Below are 24092 nucleotides of genomic sequence, written 5' to 3'. Positions count from 1 at the left end.
AGCCACCACCGAAAAAAAGTGAAGTTGATTTAACATCCTGGATGTAAAAAAAAGTGTGCGAGAACTTATAAAATGCTGAATTACCCGCTTTAGCAATGCCAGGATGTAAAACTATCTGCTATGTCGGGTAATTTAGCATTTTATAAGGACTCGCACACTTTTTCTTTTCACTTTTTCCAGAATGTTAAATTAACTTCACTTTTTTTTTTCGGTGTATATCGTGAGATTTATTTGAAACTATTCGAGACTTCGGTACACTCATTGTTGGGCATTTCACGATAGTTCAAATTGAATACTATCTTTTTTGCGCTCAAGTCAACATTTAAAGCTCAAAAGTAAAGAAAACACCAAAAATACCCCAATTTTACCCTTTCTCCCCTCCACTGGGTTCAGCACAACTCGGATTCACGGGGACTTGTTTGTGAGCGTTTTTTAAACCAAAATGAACAACTTAAAATAATGAAACCGTATATATCCCAATTTTTCCCGCTATTTTTCCCCGTCTACATCTAGACTATAGGGAGGGTCCGTAAGGTTTAAACTGTGTGCAAAGTGGCCTTCAACATGAAATCATCAAAAGGACAATTTTAACGAACTTCCAGTTGACTAAACTCCTATTTCCATAACTTTGGAAGTAGATCCTTGCGAGAGATTACAACAATATTTGCTACTACAAAAAAACGTAAAACAGAAAAACAAATGTAATTTAAGTTTTGAAGATTTTAGAATAGGTCTATGCCCACCTTGAAGTTTGTTAAAATCATAGAGCTATTAATTTTATGTTAAGTACGTTTTTGTCAGTGGCGTGGCGTGCTTTGCGATCTATCGATATTTCCCCCTTTGAAGCTGTGGTTAATAATCGATTATCAAGGTGTTCGCTGCGAACAAGGTTTATCGATACTTTACCATAGGTTTAAATGGCCGATCAATCGATACATAGCAAAGCACGCCACTGGTTTTTGTAGTGTCAAATCATTTGAATCCGTTGCAAGAATCTATGTTCCAATTTATTTTGTGGAATTTTACCCAAGTCTCGTGAAATTTTTCCTTTCAATGATTCGATTTCAAAGGCATCTTTCATCACAACATCTTTCATCACAATATGATTCAAATAGGACCTTCCCGAAGGAAAAAGTTCATTAAATAACGATTAAAAAAACGGCTCTTGATTATCAATCCAAAATTTCTTGACGTGAATGAGAGAGTACAGGCACGTTCCAACTATTAGCAAAATATATCTTCGAAAGTATCTTTCTACGTCAGTCTCAGACTGTCTTAATTGTGCAACTTTTTTTTCCATCTCTTTGTTTTCTCTCGTACGTTTTCCGCTACTGTAGATACCCCTTTTTACTCACTTAAACCTCGGCAATAGTGCTTCACTCGTTTGCCGAGGGATATTTCCCTCCCATCACCGCTATTTGGCGAACAGCCAATGCACTGCATCAATGCAGGGTCACCAAATTCTCAAGAGTATACCAGTTCCTCGACCGAGACCGAAAGGCATTGAATTTTTGATGAGAATTGACAATCCTGCGTCAATTCATATTCCACGGATATGATGCCAAAAGTTTTAGTAGATTAAATTGGCACGGAAACACTTCCCACATGATTGCAAAGGGGTAAAATTATTATATGTAATCTCCCGCGCCTTCAAAGTCGGTTAACGGTGTGAAGTAGCTAGTCGCATTAGTTTCCAGCACATTTTTGGGGTTTTTCATGAACCCCTTGCCCCCCCTCACCGTGTACACCGTGAGAAATCTAAGCAAGCTGAAAAAATTTATTAAAAGGGATTTTTTTCTTCATAAAGTATATTGTTAATAGTTTTTATATTCAATATTTATTATTAACTTGGTTTAATTGAATTAATTTGATCATTGATTTATGTTTTAACAGAGAACTTACGAATATTGCTATTTCTGAGGAACAATCTGGTAGTATATGTGCTTCATCAAAACCAAGTCAATAAAATATACCGACCTCAGGCACTAGTAGGTATAGGGATTAAATCCTGTGAGTTTCAGTCAAGGATTTAATGGTATCTTGGATTCTATGTGGCATATATTAAACAAACTAAAAATGAAAAAGGAGAGACAATTCCATGCAAATTTAGATCGCATTTAGCAAAAAAAGAACCAGCGCGATTACAGTGTTGTAAAAATATTGCTTATTTTTCATAATTATCTAAAAAATCTCCTAAAATAGCAAATGGGTTTTGCTTCCCACCAAAAAATTCTTCATTTTCGAGGAAAATAATTTTGTAAATTTCAATATTGTACCCTAAGGGGCTATGCCCTCTGGCTACTACGCGGTCCAACCCTCGGGGCGCTACGATGCCAGCTAAATCGTCGAAATCGCCCGTTGGCGGTAAATGAGCGAATAATTTTAATTGAATAATAAAACGATGTTTCAAAGAAAAATTTCCCGCCGAACAATATTCTTAATGACTTTCTCCTTACTCTGAATTTTGATACCTTTTTTGGAAATCGACCTTGGCAGGGTCACATAAAGCTGTCCATGACTAAATAAAGGCCTCTGAAAGTAAAGACCCACTCTATTAAAGCTCTGACCTTTGAACTCCCCTTCCTCACTCCTGCCCATGGACCGTCTTACACTCAATCCTCACCCCGTCCATCGAGCGTCTAAAAAATTATTTTATTAGAATAGAGAGGATATTTTGAATATTTTGAAAAGAAAAGAAGAAGCCACGCGAGTTTGACAACACTGTAATCACGCTGGTTCCCTTTTGCTGAATGCGATCCACTTATCACAGAAAGAAACTTACTTCTTGGAGTTTCAGAGGTCTTCTCACTAGTGATGCTGCGATTCTCTTGAGCTGGTATCAGAGTGAGGAGAGCGTTGAAAAAATTGTACAGCTGTGAACACGGAAGCAAAAGAAGTGGCAAGTCAGAATCATCGGAGGAAAAACAGCAGGAGAAATATGTTCGTCGAGACGAAGAGAAATTACTTTTCCCTAAGTGCAGACTCGAATACAGATCTGCATAAATAAAAACAAGGGTAATTAACGCCAGCCCCACGCATTTTAAATGAAACGGGATCTTATTCTCTATTTTTATTAGACTTCCCGGGAGCTAGGTTAGGAAGGATACGATTCTACGGAACTCGTCAGAACTACCTCCTTTTATTCAAAACGAACTTAAAAGTTTTGCCCTTCATCATTCATTTCACCGTCCCGGTCAAAGTTGTCAAATTTGGCCATAATAGTTAAATACTCAGCATCAAATCAAAAGGGCGGTAAAACCCGGCGATCTGGCAGTTTTAGTTGCGGTTTTGTGGCTTTGATGACTTTTTTATTGAGTTGAACTTACGCGATAGGTACCTCAACTTTCAGCCCAACTTTTGGGGAAGATACCGTCGGGTAAAGTTTACTTTAAGTAGTCACAAACTCGTCACGAAATGAAACCACACATGCAAGCATAAAAACACAGCATAAACATTGGAGGAAAGTGCTCTCTCCAAATCATTTGTATGCTCAAGGAAATTTGAACGTAATTCACGGATGGAGGGAATCGAGTCGAACGTAAGCATCGAAGGTTACGACCAACAGTTTGGTGCACCGTTGAGGTGCTTGGAAGACAAGGCGCATAAGTGCAGTTATTGCTATTTCGAGAAATACGTGTTTGAAGTCTCGAAATTACATGGATCTTTATGGCGGAAAGAAAGTTCAAACTGACTTTTTGACGCTTAAAAATTGGAATTTGGGAGCGAATTTTTCTCAGAATATGCATCGAGACTAGTTTTAATTGAAATAATCAAAATCCCATTTTTTCAAAAACTGCACTTATGCACCTTGCCCTCAAAGTCCCTCAGTTCCTATTTTGTATAATCCTTTGCTTGAACTTGCACAACAGTTTTTTTTTTTTTTTTTTTTTTGGCATGGCGTAACCAAGTCGAGAAACGAAAAAACTCGACGTAGAAAGTAAAGGAGAAAAAATTATAAAATATTCGGTCTGATTTTCTTTCCTAAAAATGGTATCTTCAGAAACAATGAGCCCACAGAAGTGGACGGAATAGTATTTTTCTTTATTTGTTCACACAACCCCTTGTATCAACAACCTACTTTGGGAGTTAACATTCATAAACTGATATTCTGTCGTGCTGATGATTGATGCTTCAGCGCATTTAGGCGCGTCACCGAACTGTCTCAGAGAATATGCGGATTTTTCAGCGAATTTACGTATTTTCCTTTTTAATTTTTCGCAAAAGTTTGGCCACCATTTAATCAGAATTATCTGTGGTGCGCTTTGGACATCAGCGCAATAAACCCATATTCTTCCCTAACTTTTCTTAAACATGTAATATCGAAATATGGGCAGTGAAACTACGAAACAGCGGAGATGCTATTATCGATATTTTCTAATCGGTGAAAATGTAATCTTCATTCCCGTTTGTGACACTATGGAGGCCTAAAATAAGAGAACCAATCGTCTTTACGTAATGTCTTTACTCTCAGTATAAAGGAACTCTAGTATGACTAATAAAGGCCTAGATAACACGGCGATTAATCGCCGCGAGTGAAATACGGAAGCCAATGGAGAGCCTCGATTTCGATCCATTGACGTCGATATATCGAAATCAAGGCTCTCCATTGGCTTTCGTCACTCACTCGCGGCGATTAATCGCCGTGTGTATCTAGACCTTCATTGAAAAAAAAAAATATCGGTGTATTTACTAAGGAAAAGGTAAAATTACCAAGAATTCAGGGTTCTATTTGATCCCAGTTTTTTCTTGGTAAAATTACCTTTTATGGAATGGTTAATTTTACCGAGAAATCTCGGTAAAATTATTGAACTTTCTCGGTAATTTTACTGGACCTTGGTAAAAACGCCAATATTTTTTATCGACTGTGGTAGAAGTACCGAGATAAAATGGCAAAGTTACCGGGAATTGATTACCAATAAAAGTGGTATTCTTACCTACCTGAAAAAAACAGTAAAAATACCGGTTTTTAGGTAAGCTTACCAGTCTGTCTTGGTAAAATTACCAATAATTGGTAAAAAAAAGTGAGATGGTAAAAGTACCAACGGACCTTGGTAAAAACGCCAAGAATTTTTTTTCAGTGTAGATAACACGGCGATCAATCGCCGCGAGTGAAAGATGAAAGCCAATGAAGAGCCTTGATTTTGATTCATTAACGTCGATATATCGAAATCAAGGCTCTCTATTGGCTTTCGTGTCATTCACTCGCGGCTACTAATCGCCGTGTGCATCTAGACCTTGACGGTAACTCACTCTATGATGAGAATTGGACGTATTTCTGCCAAACGGAACTATGTGCATTCAGACGTGAGCCCTGAGACCCTTAAGAATACATGCATATCAGGGCTCACGTCATAATGCACATAGTTCCGTTTAATAGAAATACGTCCAATTTGAAGCAATAAATTTGCACTGTCATCGCTCGTAGAAGGCGAATTAGGGAACGTCTTCCCACGATGGTATAAACGGCGTTATTTATTATTACGTTATGCAGGTGTAATTAAATCTACTCGTTAATTAATGCAGAGTGCGGATATATACGCTCGCGGTTCCCCGGCGAAATTTAAAACCGTGCCTTTGAAGTTTGATACACCCTCCCGCTGGATTTATTCATCATGAAGTGATGGCACGAAAGCGAGGGAAAGATATGATTGTCTCGTTAAAGTTCCCGTGACTTTGCTCCATAGCAGTGACTAGGTACTCGAAAATGATGAGTGCTCAAGACGTGTGCTCAGAATGACGTCACGTAGATGTAAGAGTGTGATGCATGCTATAACCAAATATCTTTGATGAAACTCAAGTCCATTATTCCTATCATTCCTTTTGTTTTCATATGAGGCACACAGGAGGAAAAAGTAACCAAAATCTTGCGTTAATATGGGAAGTAAAACACGAAGTAGCACAAAACTGTAAGTTGATTTTTTTGTGTGTTAGTTTTTCCTGTGTCAAATCGACCGAATCTTCAGGTTGAGGTGACCAATAATCTTTGTTTTGAAAATGTGGGACATCGTGAAACATTCGTCGCCAACCGGCCACGATCGAACCTACATCACATTGGTGGTATTCTAATACGCTAGCCAATTGCGAGGCGAGATCTTTGAGTTAAAGGAAGAAAACAAGAGTACATAAGTTCGGTAGGAGACTTTCCTCACGATCCGATATTTTAGAGTAACCTGCGGTTTAATTTCGGTAAAACTTTAATTTGCAATATCTTTGTTATTAGGCGTTTTAAGTAAATCGTTCCTTAAAAAATGTAAACTCCATTACGTATAAAAACGCTTTAATTTTTCTAGAAAATGAATGATAAGCCAGAAATATAGCTTTTAAAAATTAGTTTCATTGAAAAATAGTATTTTTTTATTTATTTATTTTTTTTTTAAAGGAGACTTACTAGAGACTTGAATCGACCCCCTCCCTCCCTCTACCCTTTGCTTTGCACCTTTAGCCAAGCTTAGAGCCACCCCCTCTCTCCATTAGCTTACGTAATACATAGTACTTGAACGGCCCCTTATCAGGAAAAACAACGGCGAACGCCTAAAATATAACTTTTAAAAATTATTTTTTTTAAAAAAAAATGTAATTATTTTCGGGAGACTTACTCGAAACTTGAATTGACCCCCTCCCTCCCCTCTCTTTGCCTGACCCCGTAAAGGCAAGCTTAGGAACCCCCCCCCCCCCCCGTTGCCTTACGTAATTCATAATACTCGAAAGGCCTCTTATCAGAGCAAATTATCAGGGGCGGTCATGTTTTCAATCCTACGCGAGAGCATTGTCTGTCAGCATAATCGGGTAATCAGAAAAAAACAGGCATTTCTTATCCGTCATGAAAAAAGAGCCCTTTGCAAAGGGCAAGGGAGGAGATCCGTGGAGTGGCGTGCTTTGCGATGTATCGATCGATACGCCACTCAAACCTATGAAAAAATATCGGTTGTTAGGGTGTTCGCAGCGAACACCTTAGTAATCGATTCTTTACCATAGCTTCAAATGGCGATATATCGATAATCGATCATTCACGCCACGCCACTGGAGGAGACGGAGGGTCGCGTGGGAGCCGGCAAGCTCGGGGGCGGGGGCTGATTTTTCATAAATTTATTAGGCCATCCGTTAGGAGTCGGACGGCATCCGGGGTGTGGGATCACGCGAACATCGGTTGCGGTTACCGCTTCCCGCAGTTGCCCGTTGGAAATAAGAACTCGCCTACCCTTCGCACTGCCGCATAGTAAAGTAAGAGGATTTTACGACTCAACGGGCAAGATCGCGGTGGTTTTTTGGCTCGATCGTAGAGGTGGTCTCTCGGACTCGCATCGTTTTCCACCGCGAAACGCGCCCGAAACGCAGCTCCTCGCGCTGACCGATGATATATCGTGGCTTTAGTTGTCTGGAAGTGTTTGATTGCTTGGGATGAGAGGGAACCCTCGCAAAGTTCGGCTGGAATACTGCCGTGCTAAGTAAGAACGCTGTATGAGCTATCGGGCGTCGCCAAATTTCATTCGGCAAATCACGAATTTCAGGAAAATAAGTGGATAATGGAGATGTTGCATGTGTAAGGAATTTGCGATTTGACTATTGATTCTTATGTAAAAGTTCGCGAGAAACACGATGGTGCCACTGGTTTTCTCTGAAATCATCTCCCAAGCTCAAAAAAAGCTCTCAAAGTGAGGCCAAAATGGAGGGGATATCCCACCCTACCCTGAGAGTCCACCTCTCCATTAAGACAAACTCTCCATGCAAAGATAGGGAGCAAATACATTAGCAGGGCTGCCACTTCATTTGGGGACTCTGAAACTGAAAACACGGCAACCGTGCTAATGTATTTGCTCCCTATCTTTGCATGGAGAGTTTGTCTTGATGTAGAGGTGGACTCTCAGGATAGCGTGGGATACCCCCTCCATTTTGGCCTGAACTTGAGAGCTTTTTTTGAGATTGGGAGTATTGATTTCAGAGAAAACCAGTGGCACCATCGTGTTTCTCGCGAACTTTTACATAAGAATCAATAGTCAAATTTCAAATTCCTCACACATGCAACATCTCCATTCCTTTCCGATTTTTCAGAGGATTTTGTTCGTTAATTGGACGTATTTCTATCAAACAGAACTATGTGCAGGTGGAAAAGATGGGGTGTGCTCGTTAGTGGTTGGGCCATAAGAATGAATGGGAATGATAAATCGCCAGTGACGTAACCGCCGCTCCAGTAGCCTTAGCCATTCGTCATCTTTAACTCATGAGCCCTGTGCACAACGCTCTTGACACATACCCACGGCTCATGAGTCTTGCATTCAGTCAACACAAAGTTCTGTTTGCTGAATTAGAAAAGCGGGATTTTACATTCTGTCAAACGGAACTATGTGCACGCTCCATGAGCCGTGGGTATGTGTCAACAGCGTTGTGCACATGGCTCGTGAGTTAAAGACGACAAATGGCTACTGGAGCGGCTTCTAAGCCACTGGCGCTTTATCACTCCCATTTATTCTTATGGCCCAAGCACTAACGAGCACACCCCATTTTTCCCATCTGCACGTAGTTCTTCTTGATAGAAATAGGTCCAATTGACCTAAGAAGTCTGAATATTTTAAAGGCAAATATTCCTTATTTCCTTCAAGAATAAATATTTTTGAATCTTATGTTTTAAATTAAGAATTGAAATAAGTAATTTAGATTTCATTTAGTACTTCTAAGTTGTAACTCTACGTACATATTGACGGTGAAACTACCGGACCACGTATCTCGCTTGCGATATTTGAAAATCTCCGCTCTTGATTTATTTTTTAATGGGGAACAAGTCAATATCGTTCCTTGGAGTTTTCACAGAGATTCTTTCGCACATAGAGGAGGAAAATTACGGGAAGTTTCAAGTGTTGACGTTCAGTGGTTTTCTGTTTAAAAAATAAAGTATGACAGAAATTCTGCAACGTTGCAAACCGAGATACGTGGTTTGGTATTTTCACCGTCGATATGCGTTTCACGCCGGCCAGCGACCGCACTGTGTTTGGCGCAATGCGTGAAGTATTCTGGCACTCTTGTAGGCGCTAGTAGGTATGCTTCTTGCGCCGGCTGGCTTATGTTCGGTGAGATTAGAAACGGTGATATAGCATTAGATTTGAAAGGAACTGTAGAAACGAAGGAGCAATAAGAAGTTTGAAGAATGGCTATAGGGTTCATCGTCGATATGTATGTACTAGGGGGCTACGCCCCCTGGCCGCTACGCGGCCCAACCCCCTAAAGGCGCTCCGCGCCATCAATGGGCCGCTTCGCGGCCCTATTTTTACCCTCCTATCAGTGTTAGTTTTATTTTTCCCCTAAAAAAATACGATATGAGGTATACTTTAATTTTAAACTTTACTTTAAAATACTTTAAAATTAAAAGGACGCGTTTTGGAATGACTGCTTGATGAAATATTGCAGTATAACAATGAACAATGATAGTCAGGTAATAATTAAGGTATTCATCAGTCGGGGATCGAACCCAAACCACCGCGTCCATGGTGGATGTATTCGTCTACTTAGACGACTCGGCCACCGCTCGACGTGAAGGCGTTGACGCGAATCTTGTGTAAATAAGTGTAGAGCTGATGCGCAGGCCACACAGCTACTGCGCAACCTCCTCGACCACTACGCATCCTCCCGCGCATAGCGGTAGCAGTACCGGAGCATTCTGTAAACTCACTCACTTTTATAACGTGATTTTAAAAAAAACCTGGGTCCCTTTTCCAAAATCTGATTGCAGCGGGCTCATCTAGGGCCTATTACCTGTCGATTTACGCAAAAATCATGGAAATCGGCCCGGTAGAACGCTCAAACGAACTATGACAAAAAGTATAAATTTACATTGTTTAAATGGGAGAATTCGCAACTTTACCACGTAATATAAAAAAACCTGGGCCATATTTTGAAAATCTGAAAAAAGTTGGCTTATCTAGAGGCAATTGCCCTTCGATAGCCGCAAAAATCATGAAAATCGGCCCGGTAGAACGCTGGAACTAAGCGTTACCAGTTTCGCAAAATTAGGAGGTCTTGGAGCTTATAGTATAGATAGTAAGTTTGATGATTTCTCGCAATTTTTGTGCAATTGCGGCTTTTTCACGATTCTCTTTTTCGTAAAAGTAAGATGAATTTTGCTATTTTAGCTATTTCAGTGATTCCATCTAAAGGAGATAAGACGACTTTTAAAGGAAACTCGATTTAGAAAATTTGACATTCGCTGCTCTCTTCGCCATCACGACAGTGTAGTGTGCCGCGATACCTCGATGATTTCAACGGTTTAAGAGTGTGTCTTGAAATTTTAGGTTGTTTAATTCGTTTAGTGAAAGTTTTTAATTGTATGTAGTAACATGATCTCAATATATCGTAAAGGATGTACGCATACGCAGATGGCAATCCATCCCGAAACGCCGTCATCGATAGACTAAGTAAAAGGAATTGAAAAACCATCTCTACAATAATTCGCAGTCTCCCTCACGAAAAAACTTACCTATGTTTCAATGTTACCAAAGTGCCCCTACCAAATCGCATTTTTACAAGATTTTTGGGCCGTCTTTACTGAAAATTCCTCTGATTTTTCCTCCGATTTGATGCAAAATTCATATCTTAAGTACAAAAATTGCACAAGTACATTCTGAAAAAAAATTGAACTGTTTGAGTCAATTTTGCAACCTTGGAATGGAGTTACGTAGCTTCGTAATGGAAACGACGAATCGTCAGGGTAAAGGTGAATTTTTATTTTAATGGACTGTTTGGGACCTTATGATCTCATTCTTTTTCGCCTAGTTCCTTTTAACACAAATAGAAGTGAGTCCAAATTACAATTTTTGCGAGATTTCAAAACCAAACTCCCATACTCCAACCATGTCTGATGCGCACGTTCCCTGATGGTTTTCCTGAGAAATGTTTCACGGTCGAAAACATGTTGGCAAGACCCGCGTTACGTGACTACGCGTTCGAGTAAATCACCCAAGGTTCGCGGATTTTGTGCACCTATTCGGTGATGCCAAGGAATAACGCCCTAGGAACAATCAGATGTTGCCACATCTCTCCGTAAAAACATTCATTTTTGAGGGAATACGTGGATATTTCTCTTCGAAATTTTCAGATAGCAGATGAAATTAGAGAAAGTAAATTCTATGGAAAATTGGAAGAAAAATGACCATAAATTTCCTTGTAAATTCGTATTTAACCAAGAGAAATTTGGCGACGTCTTCAGGCGCGTGCGACGTTTCTCCTTAGCACAGCAGTATTTGCAGAGCATCCTGCCCCTGATTGTGGGTCACGGTTCCGGCGTTTCACAGATGAATGCACCGCAGTTTTCGTATTCTGTGGTCGTCGGTTATGTGTCTGAAATTGCTGGAACGTGTGTCGATGTATTAGCCGACCGAAACATTTCTCCTCGCAAATGCCAGAGGCATATGCTGCCGTGCAAAGGAAGAACGCCGTGTGAACATTCAAGAGTTGCCAAGTTTCCATCAATAAAATATTTATTTTTGAGGAAAGTTATGAATACTAGCTGCTTCAGCTCGCTACGCTCGCTTGCGCCGCTAGCCGGGGGCTTCGCCCCCTGGACCCCTAATCACTCGCGGGCGAATGACTGTTGGCTCACTTCGCGAGCAAAATTTACAGATAAACCCAGACGAAAATATGTCGTTATCAAATGGAGGTAAATTTTGCAATATCGGTCGCGCAAATCGAAAAACCAAGGGGCACTGGCACATCTAGAGCCTAAGAGCTTTCATTTAAAACAAATCCAAAGAAATCGGTCCCGTAGTTTCCGAGATCGAAGTAGCACAAACTGTCCAGCGGCAAAGACGCAAAAATTTCGTTATCAAATCGAGGTAAATTTCGCAACGTCGGTCGCGCAAATCGAAAAACCTAGGGGTGCTGGCACATCTAGAGCCTGAGAGCTTTCATTTAAAAAAAATCCGAGGAAAATCGGTTGAGTAGTTTCCGAGATCGAAGGAGGACAAAAAAAGCCCTAGGATATTAAATATATAGATTTTTTCTTGAAATTTTCAGAAGCTTTAGGTAAAATTGCAAGCAACATTATCTGAAAAATTGGAAGAAAAATATTCATAGGTTTACCAGGAAATTCGTGTTTTCTCAATCGAAATTCGGCAACGCCTGAAGGTTCATACGGCATTCTTTCTTAGCGTGGCAGCATGGGGTGAGACGCTCGTGTGAAGACAATGTGTATGTTTTGAAAATGGGTTTCCGGTGAGAACCGAGGATTTTTTATCTTCCCCGGTTAAAATAAAACATCATCGTAATGTTCAGATGATCATCCAAGGCACGAGAACATCTTTAATGATCATCACGATAGAGCTGATGGATTTTTGGGCCATTTCTACCGAGCTGAGGAATAACGCCGCACAGTGGATCGAGTCAATGGGGAGGTCGGACAAAATTTGGAAACTTTAAAATCGTAAAATTCTGTTTAATCATAACTTTGAGATTTTAAAAGTTGTTCCATTGGTTTCCTCGTGAAATTTTCTTCCGAAGGCAGCCCTTAAAATGTAGAATGTGACGAATTCAACATCAAGATTTGCCGTTTTAGTTGAAAATTTCATGTCCGACCTCTGAATGACTCGATCCGCTGTGCGCCGTATGAACATTCGAATGTTGTCGAAGTTCCCGCGATTAATTGTGCATTTTTGAGGGTAGTTATGAATATTTTTTCTTGAAATTTTCAGATATTTCAGATAAAATTTCGAGGAAAAATATGTGAAAAATTGGGAGGGTAATATTCACAAGCTTCCTAGAAAATCCGTGGTTTATCAAAGAAAATCTGGCAACGGCTGAAAGCTCATACGGTGTTTCCCCTTAGCACGGCAAATATATCGCCAGAAAAAGGGATTTTTTTTTACTCATTTAAAATTCAGCAGTTTATTGTTAGAGACGGATCCTTGTCAGGGATTTCAATGATGCTGCACTGCAAAAAGTAAACAAATAAAAGAGCTTGTTTAAGAGTTGATTTTCTGAATTCTCGTCGTAACTTTCGTTTTCAACGTGAAATCTTGAAGAATTGACGCGATGCTCAGTGTTTCAATTCATATTTTGTCCACAGGCCCATTTTTGTCATTCCCGTAAATAAGTTTCCGGTGATAATCTCAAGTTTACTCGGGGGCTGAAGAGAAATGTTCCAGTGGCGTGGCGTGAATTGCGATGTATCGATTGTTCTGCCATTTAAACCTATGGTGAAGAATCGATTACTAAGGTGTTCGCTGCGAACACCCTGTTTATCGATCCTTTTTCATAGGTTTAAATGGCATAACAATCGATATATCGCAAAGCACGCCACGCCACTGAAATGTTCAGGTCGGGAGGAGCCTCAGAGAAACTTGCAATGATTGCACAATAATTCTTTGTCATTTTTGTGAATAAAAGCTCGCGGAGAACTCCCGCTGCATGACCGAGCGGTCGCAAAAGTAAACTCGCCGAAACTTCGGTTGAACTTTTCCCGACTCGGTCACGAATAAGTTCGGCGCGAAGACTGCAGGCATTTCCCAAGTTAGTGATTCATCGCGGTTGTCCCGGCGGCTTCGTGCTGAAAAAATTAAGCCAAGTCGGGAAAAAGTTTCGCCGTCTGTTTCATGAAGTCCGCGACTCTCTCGAGAGTGATTGGAAGTTGCAAAAAAGGCTTCCTCCACTCCGGTGACAGCCGATCGAGTGGACTTGGCGAATGATTCGAGCACTAATTCGAACGGATTGGGGGAAAATAAATCTTTTTGATGAATAAAAGTTTATTCAGTTCCGCCTCGACTTAGAACACAAAACAACAGCTGGCACGGGTCTGAGAAGTGCAGCGCGTCTGCATGAAGAGTTTTTAAGGAGAGCCCATCTGTCAGACTGATGGGCTCAATTCACGGATCGAAGTACGGGCATTGTTGTTGATAATTTTTTGCTGAAGAATCAATTATTTACTGTGTAACTTCACGGGAAAATGTCAAAAATAAAGGGGCTCTAGGTCATACATGTATCTTGTCGTGCACTGAAAATAAAAATATTGTAGATTTTAACATGCTCTGACATGGTGATCCGAGTATGGTGATAAATACCAGACTTTGTGGTAGCATTTACCATATTATGGTAAGTATTACCAGAGTTCTAGTAAATACTACTATAATACTGATTATTTTCACTAAATAGTATTGCTGTGTATAAATCAAGTCGAAAATATAATGTGAACTGAGTTTTTACCCCCAGTATAATGCTCGAATTCCTATGTTACAAATTAACGGCGAAATTAGTGACATAACGACCGTACTGACCCTATTAAATAGCTTACAAAGGAGCTTTGATACTTTATTTTACTTTGCAAAAGGAAGATTCATTACTTTTTACAATTTTCGGCGGTATGGAAAGTGAAAATGAACTGGGGACTGAAGCCATTTAAGTACTCTGAAATCTCTGGGTCTTGGGAGGTTAAATGCTATGAAAGGGTATGCATTTTCTTAAAAAAAGGAAGCGCCAATATGCAGCCATGTGGAACTAATTGCATCTTTTTGCTACGATTGAATCCCGAATCTCAGCTTTATCGTTTTTAAAAGTGCAACCCAAATTCGACACAAGCCCTGCAAGCAATCAACTCGATTTCGAGGTTGCCGTATTGCAGCCGTTCCCTCCAATGCACCACTAACCGATGTGAAACACGAATTCCCACTGAAAATTCGATTTTGCACTCAGCTTTGATGACAGCGTATGTCCCTGCATCCACGCTATTCCCAGAGCAGTTATTCTCAACGAATATCTCTTCGATTGCCGCATTTTTCGTGAGTCATTGCCAGATTTTGCAAGTAAATACGATATGCCTGGCATTTTGTAACGTAAATCAGGAACGGGACCGCCCGTCTGGCAATCGTGCACAACTTTTTTTCCATTAATTCTAGATGGGTGGCAGCATGCATTGACAGGTTGAAAAGAGACATTTTTGACGGTCTGCCTGATACATTTCCTTTAGGATTTCACCTCTTAATAAATATGTCTCGCGTAACTCAAGTAACTCGAACTGCTTCTATACTACAGTTATCTCGTGATGCTCCGAAAAAAGGTCAATCATACAAACATACTTTACAAGTCCAATCATGGAATAACTATTTAGCTTGACTGAAAATGTATCAAAATATAAGATGTTTTGAATAAAGTTGTCATTCTTACAAATATGTACGACACGTAGAGCAATGCTTTAATACATTTTACGAAAATAATGTTTTGACGGCGCATGCAGTGGCGAGGCGGGCGGCCCGCACGAGACGCGCATTGACGCCTACAAACCTAACAGGGATACTTCACGCATTGCTCAATGCGTGAAGTATCCCGTTAGGTTTGTAGGCGCCAGTGCGCGTTTAGCGCAACTAACACGCCGCTCAGTGGATCTAGCCAATCAGAGAGGTCGGACATGAAATTTTGTGCTAAAACTGCATATTTTAGTGTTTATTCCGTTACGTTTTAATTGTTAGAGGGTGGCTGTAGAAGAAAATTTCCCAAGGAAACAAATGGAGCCACTTTTAGAACCTCTCAGTTTTGTATAAACGGGGTTACAAGCGTTTAAAGTTTCCAACTTTTGTCCGGCCTCTCCTATTGACTCGATCCACTGTGCGGCGTAAGTCCGCAATCACATATCTCGTTTTCGGTGTCTGAAAATCTCCGCCTCTATGTTATTTTTTTAATGGAGAAAAAATTGCCATCATTCCTTGAAGTTTTTGCAGAATTTTCTTCGCACAGGGAAGGAAAATCGCGGCAGTTGTAAAGAATTGCCGTTGAGTAGTTTTCCGTTTAAAAAATAAAGTATGACAGGAAGTCTGTGACGTAGCAAACCGAGTTATGTGATTGCCGACTCACACCGTCGCGTCGGTTTCCTTCAAACTGCAGCTTCTGAGCCCGATTCGTTTTAATTAAAATACATCTCTTAAAGATACCACTATTCGAACTCCCGGGAGCCCATTTTGCCTACTCTCCCAGTTGAAGGCGGTTCCGCAGTCGTTTTCTCTTCGATGAGTGATGGGCTCTCAGTCTCAGAGCAAGTGGGCCCCCGTGTTGTGACTCACATTTTTGAAGAGTTGAGTTACTTTTAATCTTAATGTGCTCAGGAGGGCATCTACAAGTGTGAACATATTTGGTGGTGATATTGAATGCCGCACTCGAGATACAAAACTTTAAAAATTGTGAATTGTATCGGAAGCAATTGCACCGCCACTCCGGACTGTTTCTTTTGCCTTATCTCAAAATGGGATGAAACAGACGCGTTTAAATCAAAACGGAGTATCCTCATTGTGACGTAAGCCGGGAAATCCTTAGGATTACGTGCTTACGTCACAATGAAAGTAGTTCCGTTTAATTTAAATACGCCCAAAATAGTTAGGACTTTTCCCCTTTAAGCTACGCTGCCATGTTTAGAAAGAATACCGTGTTAGCCATCAGACGTTGCCTTTCCTCTGTTAAGATACAAATTTTCAGGGAAATTGGGAATATTTTCCATCGCAAATTTTCCAGAAAATTGTATTCGCAATACGATTCAAAACACCTGGAAATTTCAGAGAAAAATATACATAACTTTCATTAAAAATACATGTCGATACCTTCCGGCGAAAGTATCACAAGTGCGCTATGCGACGTCTCAAAATTTCGGCATTGATTTTATTTTTTTAGTGAGAAATTGTTGGTTAAATCTGCTTGAAAATTTCATTGAATTAAATCGGCAGCACAAAGAAAATTCAGCGAAATTTTCGGACAGCCTCCTAGAAAACTCGCTCTGTAAAAATGAAAAATAGCGGCGGAAATTTTAAAACGTCGCATGGCGCTTGTGATACGTTGACTGGAGGGTGACGATGTCTTGTCAGGAGAAATTTGACGACTCTCAAATGGACCGCGTTAAACAGAAAGAAACCAAGCCACATCAGCTATTGCCAAATTTAATCGGGCAATTTAAATTTTTAACATAAAAACAGTTGTGCGGATTTTTGTGCAAATTTCTATGAATTTTCTCCATAACACAAAGCAAATTCCTTCAAATTTTCACAGGAATCCGCACAAACGTTCTCTCGAAAAAAATCGAATTGCCCATTCAAATTTGGCAATAGCTGAGGTGGCTTGGTTCCTTTCTGTTTAACGCGGTCCAAATGTTCTTACGATGTAATTTCCTAGCACAGCAGCACTGATGGAGTGATAGTAAATTTACATGACAAAAAAAAAAGGCCCTGGTCTTTTAGTTTCTTCAGCAAGGCAGATTAGAGAAGCTGAAACACGAATGAATACATTGAGTGCCGCCCCCTTCCCCGCTCTGAGCCCATCAATCGAGTCGAGATGCCGGGAGACAGGCGGGCGGGGGAAAAAAAAGTTGCGAAGCTGTCAAGGCGTATCACTGGCGCGCTTTTGAGCGGCGGTCGACGGACGCGCATTCGCAGTTAAAAGCTGTATTATGTGCTGCGTTTGATTAATTGAAGGCGCCGGGATCGCTCTTATTTTATTTCGTCGGATGTTAAACATATGTTATTAATGACACGCTTCGCGGGGGCGGATCCGGATGTGTGTATTACTTTTCATAACACTGAAAGCTACGGGAGCGCCGACAACATTTCACCTACTTCGGTTTTTTTCTCGGGTTTTCATTCCGACTGTGACAACGACATCGAAGTGGGACTGGATGCGATGCGGACGGGTGACGGTTGTGGACTGACTGTCCGTCTCGCATGTTTCAAGCATTCTCACATCGGGTGACCCGAAATGACCTGGAACGGCGTTCTAATTGAAAAACTAAACGATGAAACTCGGATCTTTTAGATTCGAGGCTTACTATGATTGGGTGGATTTGATCGGCACAGCCATAAATACAGGGTGATACGATGTTAAACGGCCAGACTGTAGGAGTGTGATCTCTGGATCAAAATAGGACTTCTTTGTTATATTAAGGTTTTTTCCCAAAAGTGCCCCCAGTGTAGCTACGGCCCCCCTCCCAAAATTTCGGAAAGTAAAACGTTTTTCCAGAATTTTGGTAAAGGTTGATCTCATAAAAAATTTTATTTTTGCCCATTCATGCCCAGAAAAAAATTGAAAAATCTCAATTTAAATAGGAGGTTTGGGGGTGTTTCAGCTCCTCCAGTCTGGCCGTTTAACCTTGAATCACCCTGTACATGAGGATTTTAAGTGATGGAAGGGGGATAAAGTGGATGGATAATTATAGGACTAGAAAGAAGAAAGGAAAGAATATGAAACAGAAAGAGAGAGAAAAAGAGTCAGAAGAGAAGGAAAAGAAAGGAGAAGATGAGGTATTTAAAAATGAAGAGAATGCATCATTTTTTTAAAAACTTCGCCCCGTTTTATTTTTTCAATAAGAATAAATCAAAATCATTCCTGAATATTTTCGCAAAGTTTTCCTCGCGTAGAAGGAGAAAATCTAGGAAGTTTTTAAGATTTGACGTTGAGTAGTTTCCCATTTATAAAGTAAAGTTGGACGGGAAGTTCTGCAACGTCGCAAACCAAAATATATGGTTTAGGAGTTTCACCCTCGATGCGGATAAGAACAGATAACACGTATCTAAAACAACAGAGAAGTTTTTTTTTGTCTCAATTCTTAGATTTTCGGCACTAATGTTTTGTGGACGGTCGCGGTTGCGATGCTGACGAAAAAACGGTACAGCACCTCTGAAAAGAAACTAAATTACCTAATGATTAAAGTCATTAGGTAATCTGGCGTCGGTTAAATGAAAAAATTAATTAAGCCGCTGTTATAAACGTAGCTGAAAGGGATGTCAGGGTGTCTTGTTAATGGCGGGAGCCAGCAGTTTCTCATGAAAAACAAAGGGCCCCTCACTTTTTGATACTCAACGATTTGTAAAATCCCTGCGTAATGCGGAAGCCAATATCTCTTCCGAAACTAGCGCACTGCAAAAAGGCACATAACGTTGCTCCTCTGGCGTAAGGGCGTATCCCAATTCTTACGTGAGCCCTGTTTTACATATAGATCCATAACTTCTGGGGCTCATGCGATAATCGAGGTACGCCCCTACGTCAGAGGAGCGGCGATAATGGTCCTGTGTCTGATCTCTTTGTTTCTTTCAGAGACCCGCTCTGACGTGAAAGCGAAGAGAGCGGTAAGCGGATTTCTGTATGAGCCATGATTAGCACATGCTTTAATGTGTCTCGAGGTTCATTCCCATCGTGCACTTACTGCTCTCTTTGCTATCGCGGCAGAGCTGTCTTCTCCTTCGAGCGCTTCGTACCGCAGCGTGCGGTTCGCTATCCTGCCGTTCTAAAGAAAAATTCTGCATGAGATTTTAAATAGTGCCAAATTTTCCCCGATAAATTACATACTCGCTGAAAAGAAACATAATGTAGGTTTTACCATACTCTGACACAGTGATACGAGTATGGTAATAAACACCAAACTGTATGGTAGTATTTACTATATTATGGTAAGAATTGATGACAGAGTTCTGGTGAATACTACCAAAATTCTGGTTATTTGCACCCATTGCCAAATTTAACGGGGCAATTTCATTTTTTACGATGGAACATTTTTGCGGATTCCTTTGAAAATTTTAAGGAATTTACTTCGTACTTTGCAATTAATTCACGGAAATGTGCACAAAAATCTGCACAACCGTTTTCATGTAGAAAAAAATTGCTCCGTTAAATTTGGCCATAGCTGATGTGGCTTGGTTCTTTTCTGCTTAACGCGGTCCAAGTAAACTTGCAATCATGCACTTTATACTTCCTCTCGGCAGCAGTATCGGCAAAAACTGCGCCTTGAGTCCGTTGCGATAGATCGTATTCGATACATCGAACAGACGAGACTGTATCGATATCGATTGGTTCAACATGTAAACATAGCCTCAAAAGTCAATTTAGAAATCTGAGGGAACGGGTCTTTTGTGATCGATTCGGCAAGGAGAAGCGAAATTGTTTGGAATATTCTCATTATCAGCTTTTCCAACTTAAATCATAAAATTTTTCTTTGAGGCTATGCTCTATTGTTTTGAACCAAACGATACATCGAACCGATATCGAATACGATCCATTTGTGCCTTCCTCCGTTTCCTTGCCTTCCGCTTTTAATTAAACCCGCACGCGACAGAATTACTGCGGCGTTCGAGTCGATGATAGATTCATGGAGGAAGAAAAGAGTGGACAAAACAACGCCGGGCTACTGTGCTGCGCTCTAGCTGCATTGTTTCGACGGCTCCGTAATTAATTTGTCCTCATCCGAGACACTGCGTGACGAGCCACGAATTGTCATTGACGCTCCCTGGGCGTGGTTTTATACCATCGGTGCCCTTTTATTCCGAACGGAGCGCCCCAAAGTTAATGCAGTGGCAAATACACTGTAATGTACATAAAAAAGTCTCCAATGGTAGACTAAAAAAATGTCATCGTTCTCTTTAATGGTACCTTCGAGGTATTTAAAGCCATCTAACTTTATTCTGATTTGAAATTTTTGGGAACTTCCCATTGTGTCCTCAATTGGACGGAGTTTATCAGAAACAGTGTTCGAAACTCACAGGCGCCAACGCGCCAAATGCGCCTAAAAAATCGGCCATAGTGCCTGAAAAGTGAAGGCTCTGCGCCAACGTGGCCCCTAAAAATCGCCCCTTATAAATCCGAATTTTCATCTTAGGTGCTTATTTGAAATTTTCAGCAATACAAGTAAAAGCCTTTTATATTCTTCGCGATTTCATCTTTAGTGCTTTTGTCTTCCCTAAAGTACAGCTTCTTACTAGTTCTGTTATGAAAACATCGTGTGTCTAACTTTTCACTAAATGCGCAGTAATAAATAGGCAAAAAGTCAATTTGGCCCCTAAAAAATCTTCAATGGCGCCTAAAACTCGGGCTTGATGCGCCACATGTCTCCTAAAACTCAGAGGTGAGTTTCGAACACTGATCAAAAAGGAACCAATCCACATTTTCGAAAAAATTGAGCTAAAAATATTTTTGAGTTTCACTATAGACGTATATTTTCTCCTGCCAAAAACTGAAAGTCTGAAAACAAACATTTTTTGGGTATTCTGCAACATTGAAGATTCTATATGAACGCTGTTAAGGATGAGGGAAGGAGGGGATCGGGAAGATCTATAGACGTACAATTTTTGTTGATTTCAATGCATTTTGGAGATATTTTGAAGTGCCCCGCGCCCTTTCGAACCTCTTTGCGAATACTGCGCCCTTAAAGATTCGACTAAAATGGCACTCTCATAATTACATGACATGGTAAGGAAGTTCTTGGATAGGGTGCGTTATGACAAAATGCATGCTGCAAAGACGAATTTAGACAATAGAGAATTTGCAGGTGTCTGAAATTTGATGAATTTCTTGTTTGAGTGAAAACGATTGAGTGAACTGAACTCACGAAGACACCCTTTGTTCATGAATTGAACAATTATTGGAGAAGATATGACAAAATTATCTAATCTGCTAAAATATATGTGTTCAGGTGGGAAATGCTGCCAGATGGCGTCACTAGGCGGTGCATTTTCTCACATTTAAATCGATTTTTATACTATTCCCCATATCAGTAAAAAATTCTAAAAAATCCTGTGAAATCAGCTCTTTAAGCACTTTCAGATGAAGTAATAAAAAATTTGCATGCATATTCTCCACTTGACAAGATAAGATGAACATGTAATATATTTATATTCCATGACACTCTAGCATGAACAAGTTGCAGAGTGCAATGTGAAAAACGTCAACTTTGCCACAATTCCTATTCTTGAATTTTCATAAGTCAGAGAGGCACAAGATAAAACACCGAGCGCCTTGAGCAAATAATGAAATTTTATATCTAGGCTTGAGGGATCCCTTTGACTGATAAAGGAGTGCTTATCTTCGAAATGCTGGAGGGTGGCTTTTTTTCAATTTCCGGTTATGCCAGACGTACCACTGGTAATAATCGTTTTCGCTTCCTTCCCTTGAAATGTGCCTAGCGAGAATCTCTTAATTCGCAACGGGAGAAAATATCCCCGAGTCCCGATTGAACGTAACTCCTAAAGCCATGAGCATTGCACGCTATCAGTGTTCTTTCTGGAGTGAGACCTCAAGAGGTCTGCCACTTTTCGCTACAAAGGAATCGTCTTTACAGCGAACGCCGATATAAAACACATCACGAGAACCGATGAACGGAGGAAAATATAAATCTTACTCATTTGAAGTAGAAAAAAAAAAAAAAAAAAACCATAAGAACAACACGCCCACGAGGCGCAAAGCGCATCGAGGGGCGGTACTGCGAAGCGGTCGATAGACGTGGCCCTTTGATTACACAAAGGGCACACTGAAAAAAAAAGTTCGGTAAATCCGAAGTAGTTAGGATCATATGGAACCAGGTTTTGTTCGGTACAAACAACCGAATTGTTCGGTTTGTGCGACCGAACCATAATAAATTCTTACAGAACAGTTCGGCTGAGCAGACAGAATAATTCGGTCGTGTGTACCGAACAAAATCGTGGTTCCATTTGATCCTAACTAGTTCGGATTTACCGAACTTTTTTTTTTTTTTTCAGTGTAAGAAATGAGCAGGAGCGAGTGAATCTACAATGTGATACACTGATGAGTTATTTTCAATACATCTCGATCGATTAACTCACATCATACCGACAATAATTATTCGTGACTTTTTCTTTAAAGAATTAAAACGTGCGATGAGATGTACGTGAATAGCTAAAATTTAAAATACTCGTGTAAGTTTCTTTTTCAACAATAATAGATTAGTTTTTTCGTACATTTTCACAATTGCGAATAGACCTCTTGTGACTTGGACCAGGACACTATTTAAGAAAAGTAAGATAAACCATATTAATTGCACATGTATGGTTAGGATAATTTGTAAAAATGTCACTTCTGAACGATAAATTCATTTATTGTTTTCATTTACTCTACAAATGGAATATTTTCAAGCTGGAACTCATAAAATAAAACATTGCTCAAATGCAGCAAATATTTTAGCTGTAGAGATCATTTCCAGCGATGATTTTCCTCTTATGGCAAAATGAATTGAAAAGACTTTACAAAATATTCACGTCATGGTACTCGCATTAAATTCAAGCAAGAAATATTTGCCTGTCTCATTCCCAACGAACGGGAACAAAACTGTATCTTGACTGATAAACGCATGGAACCCAACACCAAAGTCTGAATACAACTATTCGTACTCTGTGAATGTCCGCGTTGCCTAACCTAAAAACTGAAGGCGCTTCAAATTGTCCGTCGTTCACAGCGACCCGAGAACGACTGAGAGAGGCATTGAGGCATAGCGCGTAGCAATTTGGCCGAGGTACTGACTGCATTGCTTTGCTGCGAAAGAATACCATGCATATGCAAATTTTAACGGTGCCGAATTTACTGTCATAAAATACGAGTTTTCTAGACAATTTTGGAATAATACTCCTCCACTTCTTCAGAAACTTTTCATCTTTATGTAATGAGAGGAGTCTGAAAATTTAAAGAGATAATGTCAGGATTTGATTTACATTTTTAGCGTCCCTATAGGCTGAATTTTGTTCAGTGCCCCTAGAAGTAGAGAGGTAAATTATCTGGAAATATCGATAGAAAATGTTTTTAATAAATCTCAAAAAAAAAAAAAAAAAAAAAAAAAAAAAAAAAAAAAATTATCTGAGGAAATTTGGACACTACTGAATGTTCATACGGCGTTTCTCCTTAGCGTGGCAGAACAGATGATCAGGATGTCATTTTAAATGTTAGCAGCGCACTCAATTAAAAGTTCAACGAGGCTGGTAACCTCACCGGCGCGGCGCGCGGCGGGTCGATTGTTGAATTATCGTTATCGAATGATTCCGATCGATAAATCCCTATCTTAGCAATGCTTTCTATCGATCAAGGTCATTCGATATCGATTCTTGAATTATTGTTATCGAATGATTCCAATCGATAAATCCCTATCTTAGCAATGCTTTCTATCGATCAAGGTTTTTCGATATCGATTCAACAATCGAGCCGCTCGGGATATGGGACACGTCCCTCCGCATCGAGAGCACCGTTTGAATTCGAAACGAGCTAAACCACGGAAGCACGGCAGCAGTGTCGATGCGAGAATAATCGATTATCGATGATCCCCCATTTGAAACTATGGTAAAGAATCGATTATTACGATGACACCCTGTTTATCG

General features: G+C 40.2%; 1 protein-coding gene across 1 annotated transcript in view; it reads right to left on the bottom strand.

Annotated features, from left to right (window-relative positions):
• rdgC (retinal degeneration C) overlaps nucleotides 1-24092 on the bottom strand; it is a 216045-nt gene that overhangs the window by 85587 nt on the left and 106366 nt on the right. The window contains exon 4 of the mRNA XM_072301513.1: nucleotides 2783-2873. Within this exon, the coding sequence (XP_072157614.1) occupies nucleotides 2783-2873 (91 nt within the window). The remainder of the gene's footprint in view (nucleotides 1-2782; nucleotides 2874-24092) is intronic.

The sequence above is a fragment of the Bemisia tabaci genome, chromosome 6, assembly GCF_918797505.1.
Source record: "Bemisia tabaci chromosome 6, PGI_BMITA_v3".
In the NCBI taxonomy this organism is placed as follows: domain Eukaryota; kingdom Metazoa; phylum Arthropoda; class Insecta; order Hemiptera; family Aleyrodidae; genus Bemisia; species Bemisia tabaci.
This window is presented reverse-complemented; position numbering and strand designations above follow the sequence as displayed.